Source organism: Podarcis muralis, chromosome 4 (genome assembly GCF_964188315.1).
Source record: "Podarcis muralis chromosome 4, rPodMur119.hap1.1, whole genome shotgun sequence".
Taxonomy (NCBI): domain Eukaryota; kingdom Metazoa; phylum Chordata; class Lepidosauria; order Squamata; family Lacertidae; genus Podarcis; species Podarcis muralis.
Window position 1 is genome coordinate 94884145 of NC_135658.1, and position 21099 is coordinate 94905243.

Sequence of the window (21099 nt, forward strand, 5' to 3'; positions counted from 1 at the left end):
CCCTGTGCTGATATGATGCTTCGCCGTTGCTCAGCCATAGTTCAGGGCCCAGCTGATGGCAGCCAGCGCTAAGACATTCTTCACGGTGCCACTCATACCATGGAATGCCTTGTCAAGCCAAGTGTTATCTGGTAGAGTTTTAGGCAGCTGGGCAAATATGTGCTTGCTCGAAAAGGGCTGGTTATTTTTATGTCTGCTCTTTGGCTGTGTTGAAATCATTACTGTGTGTTTTTGTGGGTTTTATTATTCAGCTTAACCGAAGAATTCGTTTACATGTGAAATATTGTTTTAATACTTGCCTTGACTTGCTAACTCCCTTGAGTTCTTGAAAAAATAAAACGGGCAAGATGTAAGCTTTAAATATAAATAAAAACGTAAATAAAAATTAGGAGTGCCTGCTGACTGCTTCCCTGGCCTTTCTGCAACATCTCCCTCCCTGCTTTCCCAGCAATTCTTAGGGTTTTGTGAACCAGCCCAAACCACTGGTTTCACCCTAAAGGACAGTTTGCACCAGCAACTCTAGAGCAAAGAGACAAGGAGAATTTGATCAAGAGAGAGTAAGGACAGAGTGTTTGAGGATGAAGAATCACTTTGTGCAGTTGCTTCCAACACACCTGATATTGTATTAATTAATAAAAGATTGCACAATTTAGCCTCGTCCGCAGTTTTCAAATCCAAACATGCAAAGGTTACTTCCTTTTATAAACTCCTAAGAATTTGGGGGTGGAGAGAGAGAGAGAGAGAGAGAGAGAGAGAGAGAGAGAGAGAGAGAGGGAGTCTCTTTTCACCTGCAAAGTAATTGTACCCACCAATCTTTAGACACTTGAATCTCCCCAGGGATTTTAGACTAAACCTTTACTTACAACTGGAAAGATAGAAGTCAAAACACTTCTTATTTTGTCAAACTAATTGTACACTCATAACAAGAAGCCCGTGTGTCAACAATGTATATAACAGCAAGTATCTCAAAGGATAGAAAGCAGACTTAGCTTCGGAGAATATCTCTGAGCTCTTAAATGTATTCCCCCCCCCCCCGGTATTTTACAATGCAACTCCCACCTGAAATAGCCTGGAAAAGGTCTTTCAAAACCCTGCAGCCTTTGAATGAACTGATCATCGTCCATTTTCAGGAGAAAAGAACATTGTGCAAGCACAAAGGCAGAAGAATTTAAGTCCATGTAAAGTCCTTTTTAGATACAAAAAGGTCACCAACTTCACTCAGAAGCGCTACTGTGCATTAATGAAGCCTTCAGTGTTCAGAAACAAAAAGGGAGGCTGCATTAGGCTGCAATCCAATTGTATGTATTTGCTAGTAATAGCATACCTGCCTCTTTCTGTGCTTTCCATTCTCTGAACAGAGGGGGAAAGGAGGATAAGCCAAAGGGGGCTTTTAGAGGGCCATTCTACGCACTAAATTTTTTACCGTAGTGCATTAAAAAACAAGAAAAACTCTCAGCAAAAAACCCTCTTTATATAAAAGGTAATTACCGCGCATGGCTCCCAGCACTGAGTTTGTGACACTGTCGTGAATTAAAAAACCACACATGAGCAACAAAATGTTGAGGCAGGAAAGGAGCAACCCAGCTTTCCATTTTACCAGGGAGACTATAGCTATGAATCCACCCCAAATTAGGTCATTTTCTTTGGGCTTGTTGTGGTTGTGCATCGTAAACAGAAACATGCCTCCCACCAAGTCATCATAAATGTCATGAGCCTTACTTGTGGGAAAACACATTCTGACCCCAGAATCCTGCTCTTCCCAGTCCTTCTTTTACCTGTAGCTCTTAGCACACAGGTAGTGTGTTATGAGAGAGGGTCTTCCTCCCCCCTATCCTACCAGTCACTATTTTGCCTCCCAATTTCTTCACCTCTCCCAAGTCCCTCTCCCTTGTCCGGAAACGGATTTCTAAAATGAAGTCACACTTTGAGGATGGAGTCCCTGCCTTCACCCATCCCAGATGTTTTTGGAGTTTTATTTGGTCATTCTGTGTTGAAGGAAAATGACCATTCTTCCTTCATGCTATATCAGAAGAATCTGAACCAGAAGAATCTTTATTTGCATCAGCCACTAGCCAAAGCAATGTAATGCAATAAAGTAAAATAAAATAAAATGTACCAAAGGTACAAGGTAAAAGCTTAATACACCATAGCAACAGCAAAGCCAAAAAGAGCTCAGTTGTCATACGCTTCAGTTCCTGAGCGCCAAAAACCCGGAAGTAAATGCTTCCATTTTTGAATGTTGTTCAGAACCCAAACATGTGACACGGCTTCCGCTGAGTGCAAGAAGCTCTTGCAACCAATGGGAAGCCGTGCCTCGGTTTTTGCTGAAATGGTTAAAATTACACAAACCACATGGAGATCAATTTTACACAACAGGAGCCTTCCAGACATACTAGCCATTGATTGTTCTGATGTTTCTTGGAGCGAAATTGCAGTGGTACGTCCCCCTGTGGCATGTCACTGTTGTTTTGATGGTGATTGTGCTTTTTCTGTCAGCACCAATGATGGGATGTGTTTGGACTGAGAAAGGTTCTGTCTTTCTACCCACACCACTTCTATTCTCTTTTCTACTAACCAAGCACATATCTTAGTAATGAGCAAATGTACACGGTATCAAAAGCCCTTTCAGGTTACAATTATCATTTTGGTATTTAACACCTGGTTCCGGAATTCTGTTTAGACAACAGGAACTTTCTAAGAATCCCAAGCCAGAATTAAGATTGCTGGAAGAAATATCAACAACCTCAGATATGCAGATGACACAACCTTGATGGCAGAAAGTGAGGAGGAATTAAAGAACCTTTTAATGAGGCTGAAAGAGGAGAGCACAAAATATGGTCTGAAACTCAACATCAAAAAAACGAAGATCATGGCCACTGGTCCCATCACCTCCTGGCAAATAGAAGGGGAAGAAATGGAGGCAGTGAGAGATTTTACTTTCTTGGGCTCCATGATCACTGCAGATGGTGACAGCAGCCATGAAATTAAAAGACGCCTGCTTCTTGGGAGAAAAGCAATGACAAACCTAGACAGCATCTTAAAAAGCAGAGACATGACCTTGCCAACAAAGGTCCGTATAGTTAAAGCCATGGTTTTCCCAGTAGTGATGTATGGAAGTGAGAGCTGGACCATAAAGAAGGCTGATCGCCAAAGAATTGATGCTTTTGAATTCTGGTGATGGAGGAGACTCTTGAGAATCCAACAGACTGCAAGAAGATCAAACCTATCCATTCTGAAGGAAATCAGCCCTGAGTGCTCACTGGAAGGACAGATCCTGAAGCTGAGGCTCCAATACTTTGGCCACCTGATGAGAAGAGAAGACTCCCTGGACAAGACCCTGATGTCGGGAAAGATGGAGGGCACAAGGAGAAGGGGACAACAGAGGATGAGATGGTTGGACAGTGTTCTCAAAGCTACTAACATGAGTTTGACCAAACTACAGGAGTCAGTGGAAGACAGGAGTGCCTGGTGTGCTCTGGTCCATGGGGTCACGAAGAGTCGGACACGACTAAAGAACAACAGCAATCTCCCATCAAAAGAGGTTGACTAGGGGTAGCGAAAATGTACAGGACTAGTTCAAATATTTGTTGCAGAAAGAAGGCACCTTTTACCATATGTGGTGGAACTGTAAAGTGATAAATGGATTTTGGGAAATGATATGAGTTGAAAAAAATATTTAAAATAGCCTTTGTTAAAAAACCAGAAGGCTTTTTGTTAGGAATTGCAGCTGCAGAAATTCCAAAAGAACCGAAAAGGCTATTTATGCACGCTACAACAACTGCAAGGATGTTGCTCGCTCAGAGTTGGAAAGACGATAAGATACCTATGAGGGCAGACTGGCAGATGAAACTATTGGACTATGCAGAGATGGCAAGACTAACTGGGAAAATCAGAAATCAGGAAGATCAAAACTTGAACAGAGAACGGGACAAATATAGATTGTATCTGAAAGACCACTGTAAACACTTGAACTCTTTGGCAGGTTTTAAATAACTCTTGGAATGAGACATAGACTTTGGATATAATGGAGGACTGCAAATTGGATGTACCTATAATATGCAGTTGGAAAAGTTTTTAAATGAACCCATGGAGGGGAGAAGGGAAGTCATAGATTAAAAAGAATCATGTGTAAAACTTTAATATTTGCAAGACTATTTTTCTGTGGATGAATTTGCAAAACCAAAAAAAAGAAAGAAAAGTTGATCAGGAGGTGGGGTACAAAATGGAAGTCACTCAAACCTCACACATCAAATGCCACACAGAACGCAGAAAACTAGGCAAAAGCGCTTTTCACATCATGGAAATGTTATGACCCCATTCTGGAGTTATGGCCCTTCACTTTTTTGGGAGGAGGGCAACTGAAGAAAAAGTGGCTGCCGTATTTGGAAAGAGCTGTGGAATGATGAATGACATCGTGGCGAGGCATGCAGAAAAATTGGGGTGGAGGACTGCTATAAATTGTACACACAGAAGGGCCATAACTGTTTCCCACATGGGTTGTGTCCACAGTGAAAACTGATATGCCACTATATGTAAGGACAGACTTTTATTCAGTTTGTGGGTAGGAATGGACAAGACGCATCACAGCAACTTGGCCTGCAGTTTTTTAGCCTTTTATATATCTGCATGTTGCTATAATTTCTGCTCCAATGTCTCTTGTGTGTCATCCCCCCGCCTGCAGAATACAGCACCTTTGCCTACAAACTAAATTCAATCTGCAATGATAACTAATGACTGCAAGCAAGCTGCTTGGGCATGGCAGAAACACAGATAATGAAACCGTTAAAATAGTCATAATAATTTCACTTCATTTTCAAGTCAACATTCAGAGAAAAGAGGATTAACATGTGCAAAAAATAATAATTAAAAATGATTGGGGGTGGGGGAGAGAAAGAAAGAACCACAACACTACAAAAGATTCCTGGAATGCTACCAACAGGGTGCAGAATAACGATAAAGAAAATGCTACAAATCCAGACTTTCTGGAGAGTGCTGGACCTCTATAATGTACTGATACACAAAGTAGACCATACCTGAGGTATGATTGAAATTTTCTTCCTCAAGTCATGAAGTCCTAGTTCTGATGTCAAATACTTATCAATCCAAATTCTTCCTTGGGGCTCAGCCAACCGGAAAAGAGCAGCTATTAAAGAGCTCTTTCCAGCTCCGGTTCTTCCCACAATTCCAACCTGAAAGGAAAAAACACACACGCACAAGAGCTAAGCCATGAACAGAGCATTTTTCTAAAGTGCTGCTCACAATTATCTTGCATATTTTAGTACTTGGTGGGCAAGATTGACAAGCCAGATAACAGAAGACAAGGCAGCAAAAAGAAGATCACTATAAATAAACATTGTTTTTAAACTGTGCCAGTAATACCTGAACATACTTGAGTGGTATAAAGCTACTGCCATACAAGGCCAAAGTAGTACGGATAAAACAAAAGCGTTCCCATTAATAATATCTGCCATCTACTTCATTTATTAAGATTCCCGCCCTTTCCCTTAAGGCATAACTGTCTTGTCTCAGCTGTTAAAATTGATCTTAAATTTTAATGCAATTTTTTATTTGTTTCTAAATTTATTGTTGCCTGCCCTAACCCTTCAGGGATGGGGTGGCTTATAAAACATTATTAACATTTTCTTTGGGATAAAGGAATAACATTTCCTTTCTCTAATCTAACCTCAGAGCAAGTCTCATGGGTAGGTCACTGGCTTTTCCATTATAAAAAGGGGAAATGGAGACAACAAAAATATTAACCCAAGACCTCTGAATCAGAATATGAGGTCAGTTGTTGGAAGTACGAAGTCCACGGCACCAGCTAGACCCTCTCAGAGGTCCAGAGTGGCTTCTCACCATTATATATATATATATATATATATATATATATATATATATATATATATATATATACACACACACACACACACACACACCACACACACACACACACACACACACACACAATATATATATATATAAAACCATGACACACAAAAACAGAATAATTCACCTAAAAAAGAGCAGGTAAGTGTGAGTGGTTTGTTTATAACATCAGCTGATCTGAGAGGACATGTTCACCGCAGTCTAATATTGTGCCATCAGAAAAGAAACTGTATATATATTTTTATTAACTCTTTGATATGACAGAATCTATAACAACAAACATCTTTTAGCGTGATGCTGGCATCACTGTGTGGGCAGAGACTGGCAGAGCTGTTCTAGACTGGGTGAAGGGGCACCATCCATTCTCCCCCAGTGTGAGAGTTTGGGTTTTTTTATTAAGCCCACTTCTAGAGTCTAAGATTACCTTAAGGCACCAATGCCTTGACTTGGGGCAACTAATTCTGCCTTCCTCTCTGCATTAAAAGTCTGCATGCAGGGTGGCTGCACAAGGCAGTGCTCTGGGTTTATCTCCTTCCAGTTGGAAGTATTCAGAAATACATATGTGCCAAAGTGTGCTACAATAAGCCGGCCATTTGTTCTCCTCCTGGAACTGAACCGTGGGAGAATTCAAACAGGCCTCGGACCCTGAACCACTCTCGACTGCACCTTTCACCCTCCAAAAGAGGGAGACACTGAATGTATTTGGCTGTGTAGTCTCAACCATGTGAGACAAAGAGCTTTTTAAAACAATTATTTTGCTGCTCTTTCAATTTTGCTGCTGGAAAGCATAGCAGATACTTTGAAATGTGCACAAACGTATGAAAAATAGCTTGATCCCTTCGGCTTTGATTTTCACAAGGAGCAGAAAGACGGAGGTGCTATGACTTCCGAAAGAGCGTGACTTCCTTCAGAAGCAAAGATGAGGATAAGAAAGATGAATGATAATAATTTTTAAAAGGGAAGAGCAAGGAAACAAAACTGTGCAGAGTTCGGTATTAGAACAAAAGAGTTCAAGTGTTTCCTCTGATGTCACTGATGTGCAGAAGTGCATTAGCAGCATGAAAGCGTTTTACAAACATTGGTACTTAAAATAAAACTGCAGCTGCTATGCTCATTGTCAACAATTCCTCTTTCAGGCTGGCATCCAATGAAAAAGAGCGCACTGAGCAATGTCGGGGGGAAATGCTTTGTCGTATGGGGTAAAGTGAGCTGCTAACGGCAACAGGGGATTTAGGTCTCTTACACCGGCTTGCTTTACACCAGCGTCTTGTGCACTGGATCACTCCCAAAGTTAGATTAGGGAGGGAAAGGAATAGGAGATGAGCTTGACAACAAGAATCTCTCCCAGTTCCCCATCATGATAAGGCGGTCTGTAGGAAAGGCTTTGGAGAAGGTACAAGTGGGAAAGGAAAACAATCTATATAGTTTGCAAAGGGTGCCACTATTGCAATGGTGCCCTTGAGATCTGTTTCTTGGTGCCAGCAATGCCTCTGCAGGCCTGCCCGTGCCCCATTGCCGCTTTGGGCATGAGTTGGGGAGGGTGGTTAACTTTGTCTCACTTCCTCTTCTAGCACCATGTGCTCTCCAAGTCTAAGATGGATTCTACTGGAGCCGAATGTTGCGAGAGAGAGGGTGCGAAAAAACACTTGCTCAAAAATCTGAATGCACCCTTGGGCCTTTGTAAAAAAAAAAAAAAAAAAAGGTTGGCAACGCCTGATAATATTACTGCTATGCCCTATTAATAATAAAAATAATAGAAAGCATAATGATAATGATAATAATAGACTGCATCTCTTCTTTACGATGGCAAAGAAACAATAACCCTCCTCTTTTAGCAATGAAAACGTAAAAGAAAACCAAGCAGACCAAGAAATGCAGCCAGCACTGAGCCACTGCCTAAGCAACATATTCTCTCTCTTATTTCTCATCCTTTATTTTGTTTGTTTCTTCCCGTGAAATGCAAATCTTCTTATCCGCTATTAGAATGGCTTATTACCCCGGCAAGTGAGCTGGGCCCAAAGGCAAGTAGGAGTATGAAAGAGATAAACAGACGCACTGCATAAAAACCTCAAGAGCTTCAACTCCCACCCAGCTTGTTCCCATGAAGTCATCTCTCTGCACATAAAAGACAAGCTGGAAATTTTTTCGTAAGGAAAATCATTCTTTTTCAGAAATCAATTGGGAGTTAGGGGGATGAGAAAGCATTTTAGATATGCAGGAATATGTGGTCACCAGAGGTGCCCAATGGGGCATCTAATATAATCCACAATCCGGAAAAAAAGGTTATCTTACCCCTAAAAATCCCCACTATGAGATGTTTATCCAAGCTGTTTTTGAATTATTGCCAATGAATGGGAATCCATAAGCTCCCTATTCAATTACTGAACTGCTCTTAAGTCTCTATTGCTCTACTTTCCTGGACTTAAAACCCACTGCTCCTTGTCTGTCCCCAGCAAAAAGAGATGCATAAGTGATAGTCCTCTATTCTGGCATCTGCCCCCCCCCCCCAAAAAAACTTATATAATACCACAAGAGAAAACTGGTAGATCTGTCTTCGGCTTACAATACTCCTAATTTGTATCCAGTAAAAGATGAGCCTTTTTCTACTGATGCACAGGGTCTTTTCGGGATTTCCTTCCCAGTAGTAGTCCCATAGATGGGTGCAAACCCCAAAGTCCCCTGAAAATCAAGGGCCTTCCAGAGCAGCAGTGATGCACAAAGTCTGTTGTCAACTGGTAATATTAGCCCCTCTCATAAGGAGAGAATTAGGGTCTTGGGAAGAAAAGCATCACATTGAGTGAAACTTAGAAGGGACCCATTTCTTGGGGGGATGAATGTCTATCTAGGAGGCTTTCACCATAAATTCCACCCATATGGCCCACAGTGTGTAAGGAAAGAAGCTGGATCCCAACATTTGTAGGGTCACAGCTTCACAATGCCCGGATCACATGAGTCTCAAGATCCATTTTACCTGGGTGACCAAAAACCAAAAAAATGTACCTTTTCTTTTGACTTCACTACAGCAGACAAATGTCTCAGTACCAAAGGACCATCTATGGTGTAAGCAAAGTTCACATTTTCAAACACAACAACACCTTCGCTTGGCCAATCCGGTGGTGGGTGCTTGTTTGTCTCCCAAGGTGCTTCCTTGTCAAGTTCTGTATATTCCAGGACTCTTTCTACTGATATCATCTGGAACAAAGCGACAAATCCAGATGCAAGTCAACAACCCTGTCTGCAATTACAGAAGCTGATTCAATGAATTACCGTATTTTTCGTTCTATAGGACGCACTTTTTCCCCTCCAAAAATTAAGGGGAAATGTGTGTGCGTCCTATAGAGCGAATGGAGGCTGCGCCGCTAAGCCCAAAGCCAGAACAGGGAGACGGAGCACTGCGGAGCGCTCCGTCTCGCTGTTCTAGCTTGGGGATTTCTGCACGCACAGCCTCTCCAGGGCAGCAGGGTGCCTTCACCCCGCTTTCCTGCAGAAGCTAGCAAGGCTGTTCCCAAGCCAGAACAGCGAGGTGGAGGGCTCCGTCTCGCTGTTACAGCTTGGGAACGGCTGCGCGCACAGCGTCTCCAGGGCAGCGGGGTGCCTTCACCCGCTTTCCTGCAGAAGCTAGCAAGGCTGTTCCCAAGCCAGAACAGCGAGACAGAGGGCTCCGTCTCGCTGTTCTAGCTTGGGGATTTCTGCGCGCACAGCCTCTCCAGGGCAGCGGGCGCTGCGCTCCAAAGGCTTCAGGGATCTTTGAGGCTGGCGGTGGGGGAAAGCAGCCCTTCCCCCCCCCCCCACCAGCCCCACAAGCCTGGGTGAATGTACCTTGAACCTTGTTTTAGAGGGGGAGAACAAGAATTTTTTTTCCCCCTGTTCTCCCCCTCCTATGGTTCGGTGCGTCCAATGGAGCGAAAAATACGGTAATTTTCTAGTCACCAGGATTGGATTTTCAAATCCACAACTTCTCTCGCAATCTGAATTCTTTGGTTTCCACCACCCACTCCTTCCTCCATAATTGTACCAGTCAGTGCCAGTGTTTCTACCACTAAGGGCAGAAAATGATGGTTTATATGGTTTCCAAAAGACTTTTGCCACTTCTCTTGACAACTGTTTCCAAATTCCTTAAATGGATGAAACAATGATGCTGTGATCCCATAAGGTGAGCATTATCTTTTCATTAACCCATTATCTTTTAACATCTATCAGGCCTCAGAGAAGTGGACTGTTCTTCAGTTCCATTTTACAGATATCTAACCAGGGCAGGTAAATTCCAAAGACCTGACACATTTTGATGTATCGGCACCTAAACTTAAACCTTAACCTATTTCTCCTTGGTCTGAATTTGTCTGTTTGTTTGTTTGTTTGATTTAATATATATCCCATCTTTCCTCCCCAAAGGGGCCAAGGGCTCAGTTTTCTGACTCCCACTCTACATCATGATGGCTTATATTCTAAACAGCCATAACTCAGTCTCTTTAGCAGCCTAACCATTTTGCATTATATTACTGCAATCTATAAACTAGGAATTCAAACTATAAGCCTTCTTTATCAATATCAGCAACTACAGGAGTAATTTTAACATTATTTTTTCCAGCTTGCATACCTTCAAGCCATTATTATGTTACTAAACAAGCAATTATTGTGTTACTATGCAAAACTCAAAAAGCATGTATTATAGTGTATATAACAGTGTGCTTTGGAAAGCAGTGGCATTTAACTGCAATGCCCAAGCAACACAAAAAGTATTTTAAAGGCTTCCAATTGGAACTAATGGATATTACCAGGTTCTCGACTTCAGCGCTTTGCCGAACTCCCCACTGAAACGTTCCCATGAGCGTGATTGAGTAGGACAAAGCTAAACCAACCTGCCCCGCATCTAGAGCTATACCGAGGAAAAAAGAAGGAAAGTTTCAAAACTTTTATACAAACTTTTTAATTTAATATGCACAACTTGCAGACTTAACATACAGAATAAGAGAACAAAAAGAACATGCGTTTAAAGAAGATTAGAAAACGTTTATGGAAAATAATTGTGTACAACTGAAAACGCTGTTAGCATTCAGGTAAATTCAACAGTGTAAATAATTTTTGATGGATGTAATAATGGAAAACCAACTGGTATAGTTTTTGTAAAATATGCAGGGATATAAGATATGCAAAATGAACCATGGGGAGGAAAAGAAGCAAAGTCATTGATATTCTAAGTATGTAAAATGTTTATCTGAGATTGTAAAGCAGAAAATTTAATAAAAATCTTATTAAATAAGAAAGAAACTTAAAATCTATCATCACATGAGACATGTTGGTAGGGTCTTCACTTGTAATACCACAAAGCCATAACACTTTTGAACACAGATGTCCCATTAGAAATGTCTGACTTTCGGGCAGAGAATAATTCACTCAGCTGTTAGCTTTAGCACAATTAGAGGAAAACGATAACGCAAATCAAGTTGTGGAAGAGTAGTTGCTACTCCAGCGAATATACTCACTATGAGCAAGGAGCAAAGAAGCAAAGGCAACCACAACCACAAAGATGGCACAGATGGCGTCCAGGCGTACGGCAAACCATCGAGAGGTCGTCAAAAATAAGAACCAAGCCTCTAAAAAAGAAAGAAGAAAATAAAAAAGGAGGGGGGATGTTTATGTCAAAGGCCAAGTCATACTCTGAAGAACAGTTAAGCCTGAGAAACTTCAGGACCACACTGAGACCAGTGGGGCATCTTTAGCCAGGAAGTCTTTTGTGTTATGAGTCTACCAGTATACAGTACAATGCATTTCTCTGTTTGTTACCAGACAGAATACTCCAATTTGGTTGTCCAGGCAAATTATAAAATTCTGAGTAGCAACTTTCCTTGAAGTAATAAAGGATGATCTGCAAGTGCGAAAATTTTGACACAAGCTGACCTGATCCGCTCCTCTCAGACCAATGTGTATTCCACACATCTCCAATTTCTGTAGTGCAGTTCTTGTTATTTTTTTAAAAAGTATCAAAATGCATTCTAGAGTGCATATTTTTAGATAAATACTTTCAAAAATGACATACGGTGGTACCTCTGGTTAAGAACTTAATTTGTTCTGGAGGTCTGTTCTTAACCTGAAACTGTTCTTAGCCTGAGGTACCACTTTAGCTAATGGGGCCTCCCGCTGCTGCCTAGCAATTTCTGTTCTCATCCTGAAGTAAAGTTCTTAACTTGAGGTGCTATTTCTGGGTTAGCGGAGTCTGTAACCTGAAGTGTTTGTAACCCGAAGCATTTGTAACCTGAGGTACCACTGTATTTTAATACATATTAAAATGTACGTTTTTGTGCAGATGGTACTTGTAGACTAACACGGAAACGGGATGGAACAGACTTACGAATGAACACATTCGGAAGAGTCAGGGGCCAGAAATCCCGAAATCCCTCCCTACCTGCAACACAATGTTACAGTATATCCCAAACCTCTAAGAGAAGCGCTCCTGTTGAGGGCTTCAGCCAATCTGGAAAAGGTTCCTTGCAATGATTTTCAAGCATCAGAGGCTGGATGAAATTCTAGGAGTGGGAAAGGGATAAAGGGCAGTTGATAGACTCCAACTCCCATCAGCCTTAGCCAGCATGTTATTGGTCAAGGATGATGGGAGTTGTAGTCCAACAAAAGCTGTAGAGAAACAGGTTCCCCCATGCTTGTGTTAGAGGGTTGTCAGTCTCAAAGTAAGAATTTAATAGCTAGGTAGCTATAAAATTCTTACTCTTCACCTGCACCTTGAGTAGTACAGCTCAGCAGAAGCTTTGTGACTCAATTCCACCAAACTGCAAAATATTTGTTTGTTTGTTTGTTTGTTTGTTTTTTGTTTATTTATTTCAAACCTGTGTGTAGATCTTGATGAGCATCAAATAATTCTTGGAATCTTTGCTCTGCTTTGAAAGCACGAATAGTCCAAAGTCCCTGGAGCGATGACGACAAATGAGAGAACACGGGGCTTCGAGCTGCAAGATGAGGGGTTAAATGATACCATCATTCTCAACTAAGAGTACTATCTGAATAAATGTATGGTATTTAGTACTCAGTTATATAAAAGAGAGAGAAAGAGGGTTTTCCTCCAAGGTTATGTTAACCATGCTTATCACTGATAAAGTATTCTGTGATTCAGAATTCTCAAGAACGGACTACTTTAATTTTTACCAAGTCACATAATTGTGAAACTTATTGGGTTACATCTTACCGGTGAGAATGTGATACTGTTTAGTACATGGGTAACACAGCCTCCAGTCAGAGAAACCTGGGTGGGCTGCTGATTAGTTGGGTGTACCCACTTACTTTACAAGATAGAGGCAGAAGTAGCATCAGGAGGACATCCCAAAAGCATCTTTAGCAGTAAAGATGAGAACACAGAGCATGAAGAAGCCATGCCAATGGACCAGTGAGGAGAACTCAACCCAAGCTCAAGGCAACTTCAGGGCTTGGGCCAAGTGCATCCATCTTGGCACCCCAACTTTACATGTGCTTCAATGGCAAGGGTCATCAAATTTAGGGGTGGCTTTGATGGCCACCCCTGACCTTGCACCGTACCTTATACACACTGTGGTCTAAACCACTGAGCCTCTTGGGCTTGCCAATCGGAAGGTTTGAATCCGCACAATGGGGTGAGCTCCTGTTGCTCTGTCCCAGCATCTGCCAACCTAACAGTTCGAAAGCACACCAGTGCAAGTAGATAAATAGATATCGCTGTGGCGGGAAGATAAACGGCGTTTCCATGAGCTCTGGCTTACGTCACAGTGTTCCGTTGTGCCAGAAGAGGTTTAGTCATGCTGGCCACATGACCCAGAAAGCTGTCTGTGGACAAATGCAGGCTTCCTTGGCTGAAAGCAAGATGAGCGCCGCAACCCCACAGTTGCCTTTGACTGGACTTAACTGTCCAGGGGTCCTTTAGCTTTTTACCTTACACAGGTACTGTTAAGTGCCGCATTATATCTGAGCTTTTGCACAACATAAAAGGCACTTCTGAAACTTCAGTGAAATATGGTGCAAGCTTAGCACTCATTTCCATGTTTTTTGTTCCCAGGGGGAAAAAATCTTCTTGAAAATAATATTAAAATGAGTGCCAAACCTGTACCACTACAGTTCCGGAAGTGGCTTTTACCTTGTGTGAAAGCTCAAATAGAACAGTAAGGGAAACATCATGAAAATGGAATAAGAGGTCATGTGAATCCAGCCATACTTAGAAGACCCAGTAGTGGTGGTGTTGTTTGTTCTGGGCCTAGAAGCAGAATGTTACATGACCTGTTTAATAGCTGTCGCAACAACACAGAGACAAGTGAACAAGAAGCATTTGAAAATCATCAACAAGGCACTCCTTAGTTTTCCCAAAAAAGGAAGGGGAGAGAAACCAATACTGTCCTTATGTTATGGGAAAAACTTGTAAGCCTCTTGCACTCTTAAATGATGCCTAAATCTTTTAAAAACAACCCGTATCAATGATACATACTTGTAGATTCCAAACGTTTAATGTCTCTCGATGTATCCAAGAAATACCGTCGAAGAAAGATAAAAAGAATGAAGAGTGGAATTAAAGGGACGAGAATCCAGGGTATCACTCCAATTGCCACTGCCACCACGCCACATATCTGAAGCAAAGTCTGCAACAACCAAATCACAAAAGGAGCCCAGTTATTTTCTCAACCCCAAAGTCTTTATTATAATATAAAAAAATACCGTACTCCTGTTTTTTTAAAAAACAAACAAGCAAAAGAAATCCTGAGGAACTTATGAGCAATACTGTGCCTTCCACAAACATACGGGCTCCCATTGGGCAACAAAATTGAGCCAGGCAAAATTTCCAAACGTTACAACACTGTGGAATATTTTAGGCCTTTAAAATTTCCAATTCCCCATCGAAGTCGCTGGACTCCTAGCGATTATAGGCTGCAATGTTTAGAAACAAAGAGCTGTCAAAGGGGAAGCAATACTATGCAGAATGAGGTGCATACAACTAAAGTCTCACTGGGATCAAAGCAAATCAGGAGGAGAAAACTGTTAAGATGACTAACAGACGTCTGACTCCATCTTCGAAAGGTGCTTTAGATCAGCCCATGACACCTTATTATTATCATCACATTTATGACAGGGCGGATCACCGTAAGGTAGTGCATGCATTTTGGAAAGTCAAAATTGCATACAAATGAACTCTTAATGAAGTAGTCTCAAAAAGGCAGACGTAGTTCTGCATAGGTGGCGACCAAGCCTTGTGTAGTTAAGGCACCTAATTGCCCGATTTCCCAACAACTCTTTAACCTATGCAAATACAACAACATCCTTGGAAGCACACCTTGCATCACGGCAGTGAAAGGTCCAGAATTTGATGGGCCATGATTAAAATAAATAAAAGGAGGAATGGGCTCCCTTTACTTTCTCTAACTTGCCCCCCCCCCCGCGCGCGCCCTAGCCTTTTCACTACTGAAAGTATTTGAGTAGGCACTGGAAGTGCAATTCAAGGTTAATTTAGAAGGTCCCGCTCAGGCACAATAAATTCAGAAATTTCAAGGGAAAATCCAAAACAATTCTGCTTAAAAAAAAAAAGCAGCTCATTTCTCATGGAAGATGGAGCAAGTTTTCTCCTTCTCTGAAGAGTAGGACTCAAACTCATGGCTTCAAGTTACAAGAAAGGAGATTCTGATTAAACATCAGGAAGAACTTCCTGACAGTAAGAGCTGTTCGACAGTGGAACAGACTCCCACAAGAGGTGGTGGAATATGCTTCCTTGGAGGTTTTAATAATAATAATAATAATAATAATAATAATAATAATAATAATAATATATTTATAGCCCATCCATCTGGCTGGGCGGCTCCCAAAAGAATATTAGAAACACAATAAAACATCAAACATTAAAAACATCCCTAAACAGGGCTGCCCTCAGATGTCTTCTAAAAGTCAGGTAGTTGTTTATTTCCTTGACATCTGATGGGAGGGTGTTCCACAGGGCGGGCGCCACTACCGAGAAGGCCCTCTGCTGGGTTGCCTGTAACCTCACTTCTCGCAGCGAGGTAACTGCCAGAAGGCCCTCTGAGCTGGGCCTCAGTGTCCGGGCTGAACGATGGGAGTGAAGACACTCCTTTTATGCAGAGGTTGGATGGCCAACTGTCCTGGATGCTTTAGCCGAATCCCTTGGGGTCCCTTCCAACTCTTACACACAGGTCAGGTCAGACAAAAACTATCTGCATCCCTCTGCTCTTCTCAAGAAGGTGCTTAAGAACTTAAGAAGAGCTTTATTGGACCAGACCAAAAGATGTACTAGTCTACCATCCTATTCTCACAACGGCCAAACAGACAGGAGGATAAACAGAACAGGACTTCAACAGCAGCCTCTTACTTGTGCTCTTCATCTTCTGCTACCCAACCCATAATTTTCATGGTTGACGGGGGGGGGGGGGTGCAAATATTTGCTGCTATCAATGCTACTCCTTTAAATCTACTGGAAGGTTTGCCTATCAGTCAGTGTATCACTTTTAAATCTCATGAAAAGCAAGTGAAAAGAGTTCTAAAATCCGATAAAAAATGTGCACATAAACCTAGGAGCACATTTTAGAAGACTTGGGGGGGGGATGTTTGCCAGAGATAAAGTCTTGTTCCCAGATTGGTTTAGCTTATTTATGCATATTTATGCTGTAAAGACGCCACACCGGTAAACACATCTCGGCAATTCAAATTATGCTTAAAGATCGCCCTCCCTCCTTTGAATCAAAAAGTGAAATCTGCTGTCTCTTTTTGCCAAACAGAAAAAAGTACTTTGTTTGTAAGCACATAAGTCATATCTATAGTATATCAATAGTTTAAGGCAATCTGGAAGATTTGTACTTATCACAATTTAGAACAGGATTGTTACACTCCCTGACTGACAGAAGAATTAAAAGATTTGTAGTAGCTGAGAAGGTGTTAGAAATGTTAATGACCTTGCTTGGTCTTTTCTTCCTCCCCCCACAATCTTCTTGTCAGGAGACTGTGCAACGATGGTGGAGATTTTGTACACACACACATTTTTTGAAAAGGATAGGGCTAGTGTCCAATCCTGGCACCCAATGAAATGTGGGCATGTTTTAAGGGGTGTGTGTCTGATGCAGAACAGGAACTGAGCAGGAAGAGCCACAGGAGATACCAGCAGGCACACTGGTACCCGTGGGCGCTGTGTTGGTGACCTCTGGGTTACATCTACACACACAATCCCAAGGGGACAAGACAAGATGGAAGGGAACTTCTGCTGGTAGTGTGCTATGCTATATAAGTTTCTTCATACGAGCCCACCCAACGTCAGATTTGAAGATCATTTCTACTCCAGCTCATCTCACAGAACTGCTATGAGAGGTGTCCATGCTCTGTCCCCAAATCCCCTGAACTCCAAAAAGGAGTTGTTTAAATAACAAGAATGGCATTTTTCCTTCTCCCTGCCTGCTCGTTTTTCGTTAAAAAAAAAAGGCAGAGGCCAATGAGAGGCCGGTCTACAATAAATCAATAGGGGGCTTCTGTTCTTATGGATTAAGCAAATCCACACACAAGCATCAAGTAATGCATTTACCTTATAAACTATATTAAAAAAGAGAGGAATGTGAATGTAATCATTATCAAAAATTGTATAAGTCTACTTTGCCCATGAAAGAGGGCAGGCGGTTGGGGTGGAGCAGCACTTGGGAATCTCAAAATGACGAAGGCATTGTTAAGCTAAAAGAGGCCGGAATGCCTTCAACACACTTTCCCTGACATTTCCACACAATAAAATATAAGGGTCAGTGGTGTTGAAACAAACAGAGGCAGTTCCACTCATTTGCACTTATGAAAGCTAGTGACCCAAGCTATTATCGTCGTCTTAGGCACTTTTTGTCCTTAATATCCAGATGCAGCAGTTTTTCTACCCCCCCCCCCTTTTTGGGGGGGGAGAAAAATGACTGTGGCCACCTCGTTCGCATTTTCCTTTTCTTTGGCATTTTCACTTCATAAAGCTGCAGTCAATGTGTTTTTGTGTGTGGTGAGAAGGGAGTGACATTTCCAGTGGTGGTCTTGTCCACAGCCGACATTGGTGGCTCAAGTAGTCTCAGGATTAGGTCTTTGTGTGCGATGAAAGGATATGAAAAGTCAGTTATTTAAACTCAGTCAAGCTGTTGATTTTGGGGAGGGGAAAAAAGGGGGTTTTCAATTCAGCTTGCTTCAATAAATCACTGGCCTTTTTTTTCTCTCTCTCCAAGGGCAGCTGCAGAGAGCACACAATGTTTCTCCAGAAACAAAGGAAAGTCTTGAGGTGGGCTTTAAAATAAAATAAAAACCCCCAAACTCGACATTGAGGAGAAAGGGGGGGGGAGAGAAATTAAAGTTGATGGACAAAATATTTTCAACTTTCTAAATTCCTCTGGTCCAGAAGCTGAGTGACAAGGTAACCTGCAGTTTTATTGATTGGATAATTTGTTACAATTAAAAACCTATAAAATTATCCTTTTAAAAAATCAATATATAATACCTAAAGAGAGAGAGTGAGTTAGCAAGGCAAAACTAAAGGAAATGTGAAGAACTTGAGTTAAAATATTTGGCATAATTCAACAGCCAGTATTTTTCAAAGTGGCTAGCTAGGGTCAAAAGCTATCAAGGGTCCATCTACACAGTTCTCTTCAAGTTTAAGGCTGCAGGTCTAAACATGCTTACTGAAAACAGTGGGATTTCCTTCCAAGAAAACATACACAAAATTGCAGGTCCCATCTAGACGTTCTGAAGTAAGGGTCTTTGCGAATATAAAACACACAATCCTTAAAAGCAGACACAAATCCTATATATTAGCTTTTTGGAAGCAAGTACTTTATGAAAAATCTCTAGAGAAGCCCAATTATAAGTCTCACTGAATACAATAATTTGTGCAGTGTTGTACCGACTAACCGAGAGTAAGCCTCAGTGAACTCAATGGGGCTTACTTCCAAGTAGTTATGTTTGGGGACTGCATTCCAGGAAAGCTATCCAGTCTAATCAAATCAATTATTATACTTGCATACAGCATAACAATGCGAGCAGGAAGCTTTACATTTTTCTCTTAAAATCTATACCCTAACTCTGGAAAGAGCAAAAGCATCCCTGAGGTATTTTCAGGTTTGTTTTTCTTCCTCCAGTGCTCGCCTCGAAGTCTTCCAAGGCCTAGATAGGTCAAGCTTATTTGTGCAGAACTGAAATATGCAACTGCTAGTAAAGCAAAAAAGAGAAAAGGCTGGAATGCTTCTAAATGACCCTATGATAACTCGAAAATGGACCACTTCTTCAATGCAAATCCTCTCAAGAAAAGCTTCTGCACACAAAGTGAGAGGAACCAGTTACGGCATTGTTTATTGAGTTTCACTTGATTCCTCCTGACAACCATTTGAACAATGACTGTTGGGAAATGTCCCTCAAAGAATCAACAACAATGGTAGAGGCTCAGAGCTTTTATACTTAGTTAATACTGATTTCTTTCTCTTCTCTTCTCTCTCTCTCTTCTTTAAGAAGGAGAAAATATTTCTTCCTGAAGGGATTAGAGGATGTCTTATAAAAAGACACCTGCAAACAAAACAAGTGACAAAAGATCTTTATCATATTCAATAAGAGTTATCCTTCGGACAAAGCTGGGCTTCTCTAGACATAAATAAACCAGCAACCCTTCGCAATTCGACGGAAAATACATCAACTAAAAATCAGCTCTGCCAGCAATCAGGTGAAATATGGGGAGGAGTGATAAACAAATGGAAGACTGGCTGCGTCAGCTCTCACGCATTTGAAAATATTTGAGGAGTGGATATGAAGGGCAAGATTAAAAGAAGCCTGAATGAGCCATTCGCATGGCAGTATACAACTTTCCCCTTGCTGCCAAGGGCTCAGGGACCTCAGATGGAGAACTTCTTGACCTCAGATTAGCAAACCATGCATGCTGTGTCCACTTGGAGCCCTCTTCAGGCACAGAAGGGAACAGGAGCCTGAAAGAAAGGTGACAGTGATTGGCAGGCTGTCTGAAGCCTGTGCCCTGGCCAAAATCGGTAGAAATATTGGTTAAAAGCGAATGCATTACGCTTGGTGTAGATGTGACCTAAATAATTATTAAGGGATGGAATGGCCTGCTCCTCCTCTCTTAAACACAACCAAAAGAGGGAGTAAGGAGATGAAATTTGGATTAGTGCTTCAAGTCTTGATGGGGTTACACTTCCCCTGAAGGAGCAGGTTCGCAGCTTGGGGGTACTCCTGGATCCTTTGCTGTTGCTCAAGGCTCAGGTGGCCTCAGTGGCCCAGAGTGCCTTCCATCAGCTGGTGGCCCAGATACTCCCCTACAGCATCTAGACAGGGATAGCCTACTGTTGTCTATGCTCTGATAACCTCAAGGTTAGATTACCGCAATGCATTATACGTAGGGCTGCCTCTGAAAATGGTTTGGAAACTTCAGCTGGTGCAGAATTCAGCGGCCAGGTTGTTCACCGGAGCAAGACGGCTTGAGCGTGTTACACTGATCCCGTTCCGATTGCACTGGCTGCAAATTAGTTTCCGGGCTCAATTCAAAGTGCTGGTTTCGACCTATAAAGCCTTAAATGCCTCAGGACTGCAATACCTCAAGGACTGCCTCTTTCCATATGGACCTACCCGGACCCTGAGATCATCATCTGAGGCCCTTCTTCATGTACCTCCTCCTCAAGAGGTCTGGAGGGTGGCAAAATGAGAACGGGCCTTTTTTGCAGTGGCTCCCCATCTGTGGAATGCTCTCCCCGGGGAAATTTGCCTGGCGCCTTCATTATATACCTTTAGGCACCAGGCAAAAATGTTCTTTTTTAACCAGGACCTTGGTTGATCTGATTTACATCCTACGCCCTTTTTTTTTTTAAAAAAAGGGGGGCGCTATTGGATTGTTCTTTTTATTTTTATTATGTATTTTGTAGATTTATATCTTGATTATCTTCTGTGAACCACCTGGAGACCCACGGGGCAGTATATAAATTCTAATAATAGTAATAATAATAATAATAATAATAATATTAAATCAAGTACAAAGCAACCTGCTTGTTGTAGGAAAAGTCCATTGGCCTGAAGACAAAATTATAGCATTTTGCGTGTTATGGTAATTATTTTATTATTTATACTCTGTATGGCTGGATTGTCCCAGCCACTCTGGGCAGCTTCCAGCACATATAAAAACACAATAAAGCGTCTAATGTTAAAAAATTCTCGATACAGGGCTGCCGTCAGATGCCATCCAAA

At 41.8% G+C, this 21099-nt stretch overlaps 1 protein-coding gene across 2 annotated transcripts in view; it reads right to left on the minus strand.

Annotated features, from left to right (window-relative positions):
• Positions 1-21099, minus strand: part of ABCC4 (ATP binding cassette subfamily C member 4 (PEL blood group)) — a 152472-nt gene that overhangs the window by 35543 nt on the left and 95830 nt on the right. For both annotated transcript variants that reach the window (XM_077927718.1, XM_028728306.2), the window contains 6 exons: positions 14345-14495; positions 12726-12845; positions 11370-11480; positions 10662-10762; positions 8887-9078; positions 5034-5189 (listed from right to left, as the gene is read on the minus strand). In XM_077927718.1, the coding sequence (XP_077783844.1) occupies positions 5034-5189; positions 8887-9078; positions 10662-10762; positions 11370-11480; positions 12726-12845; positions 14345-14495 (831 nt within the window). The remainder of the gene's footprint in view (positions 1-5033; positions 5190-8886; positions 9079-10661; positions 10763-11369; positions 11481-12725; positions 12846-14344; positions 14496-21099) is intronic.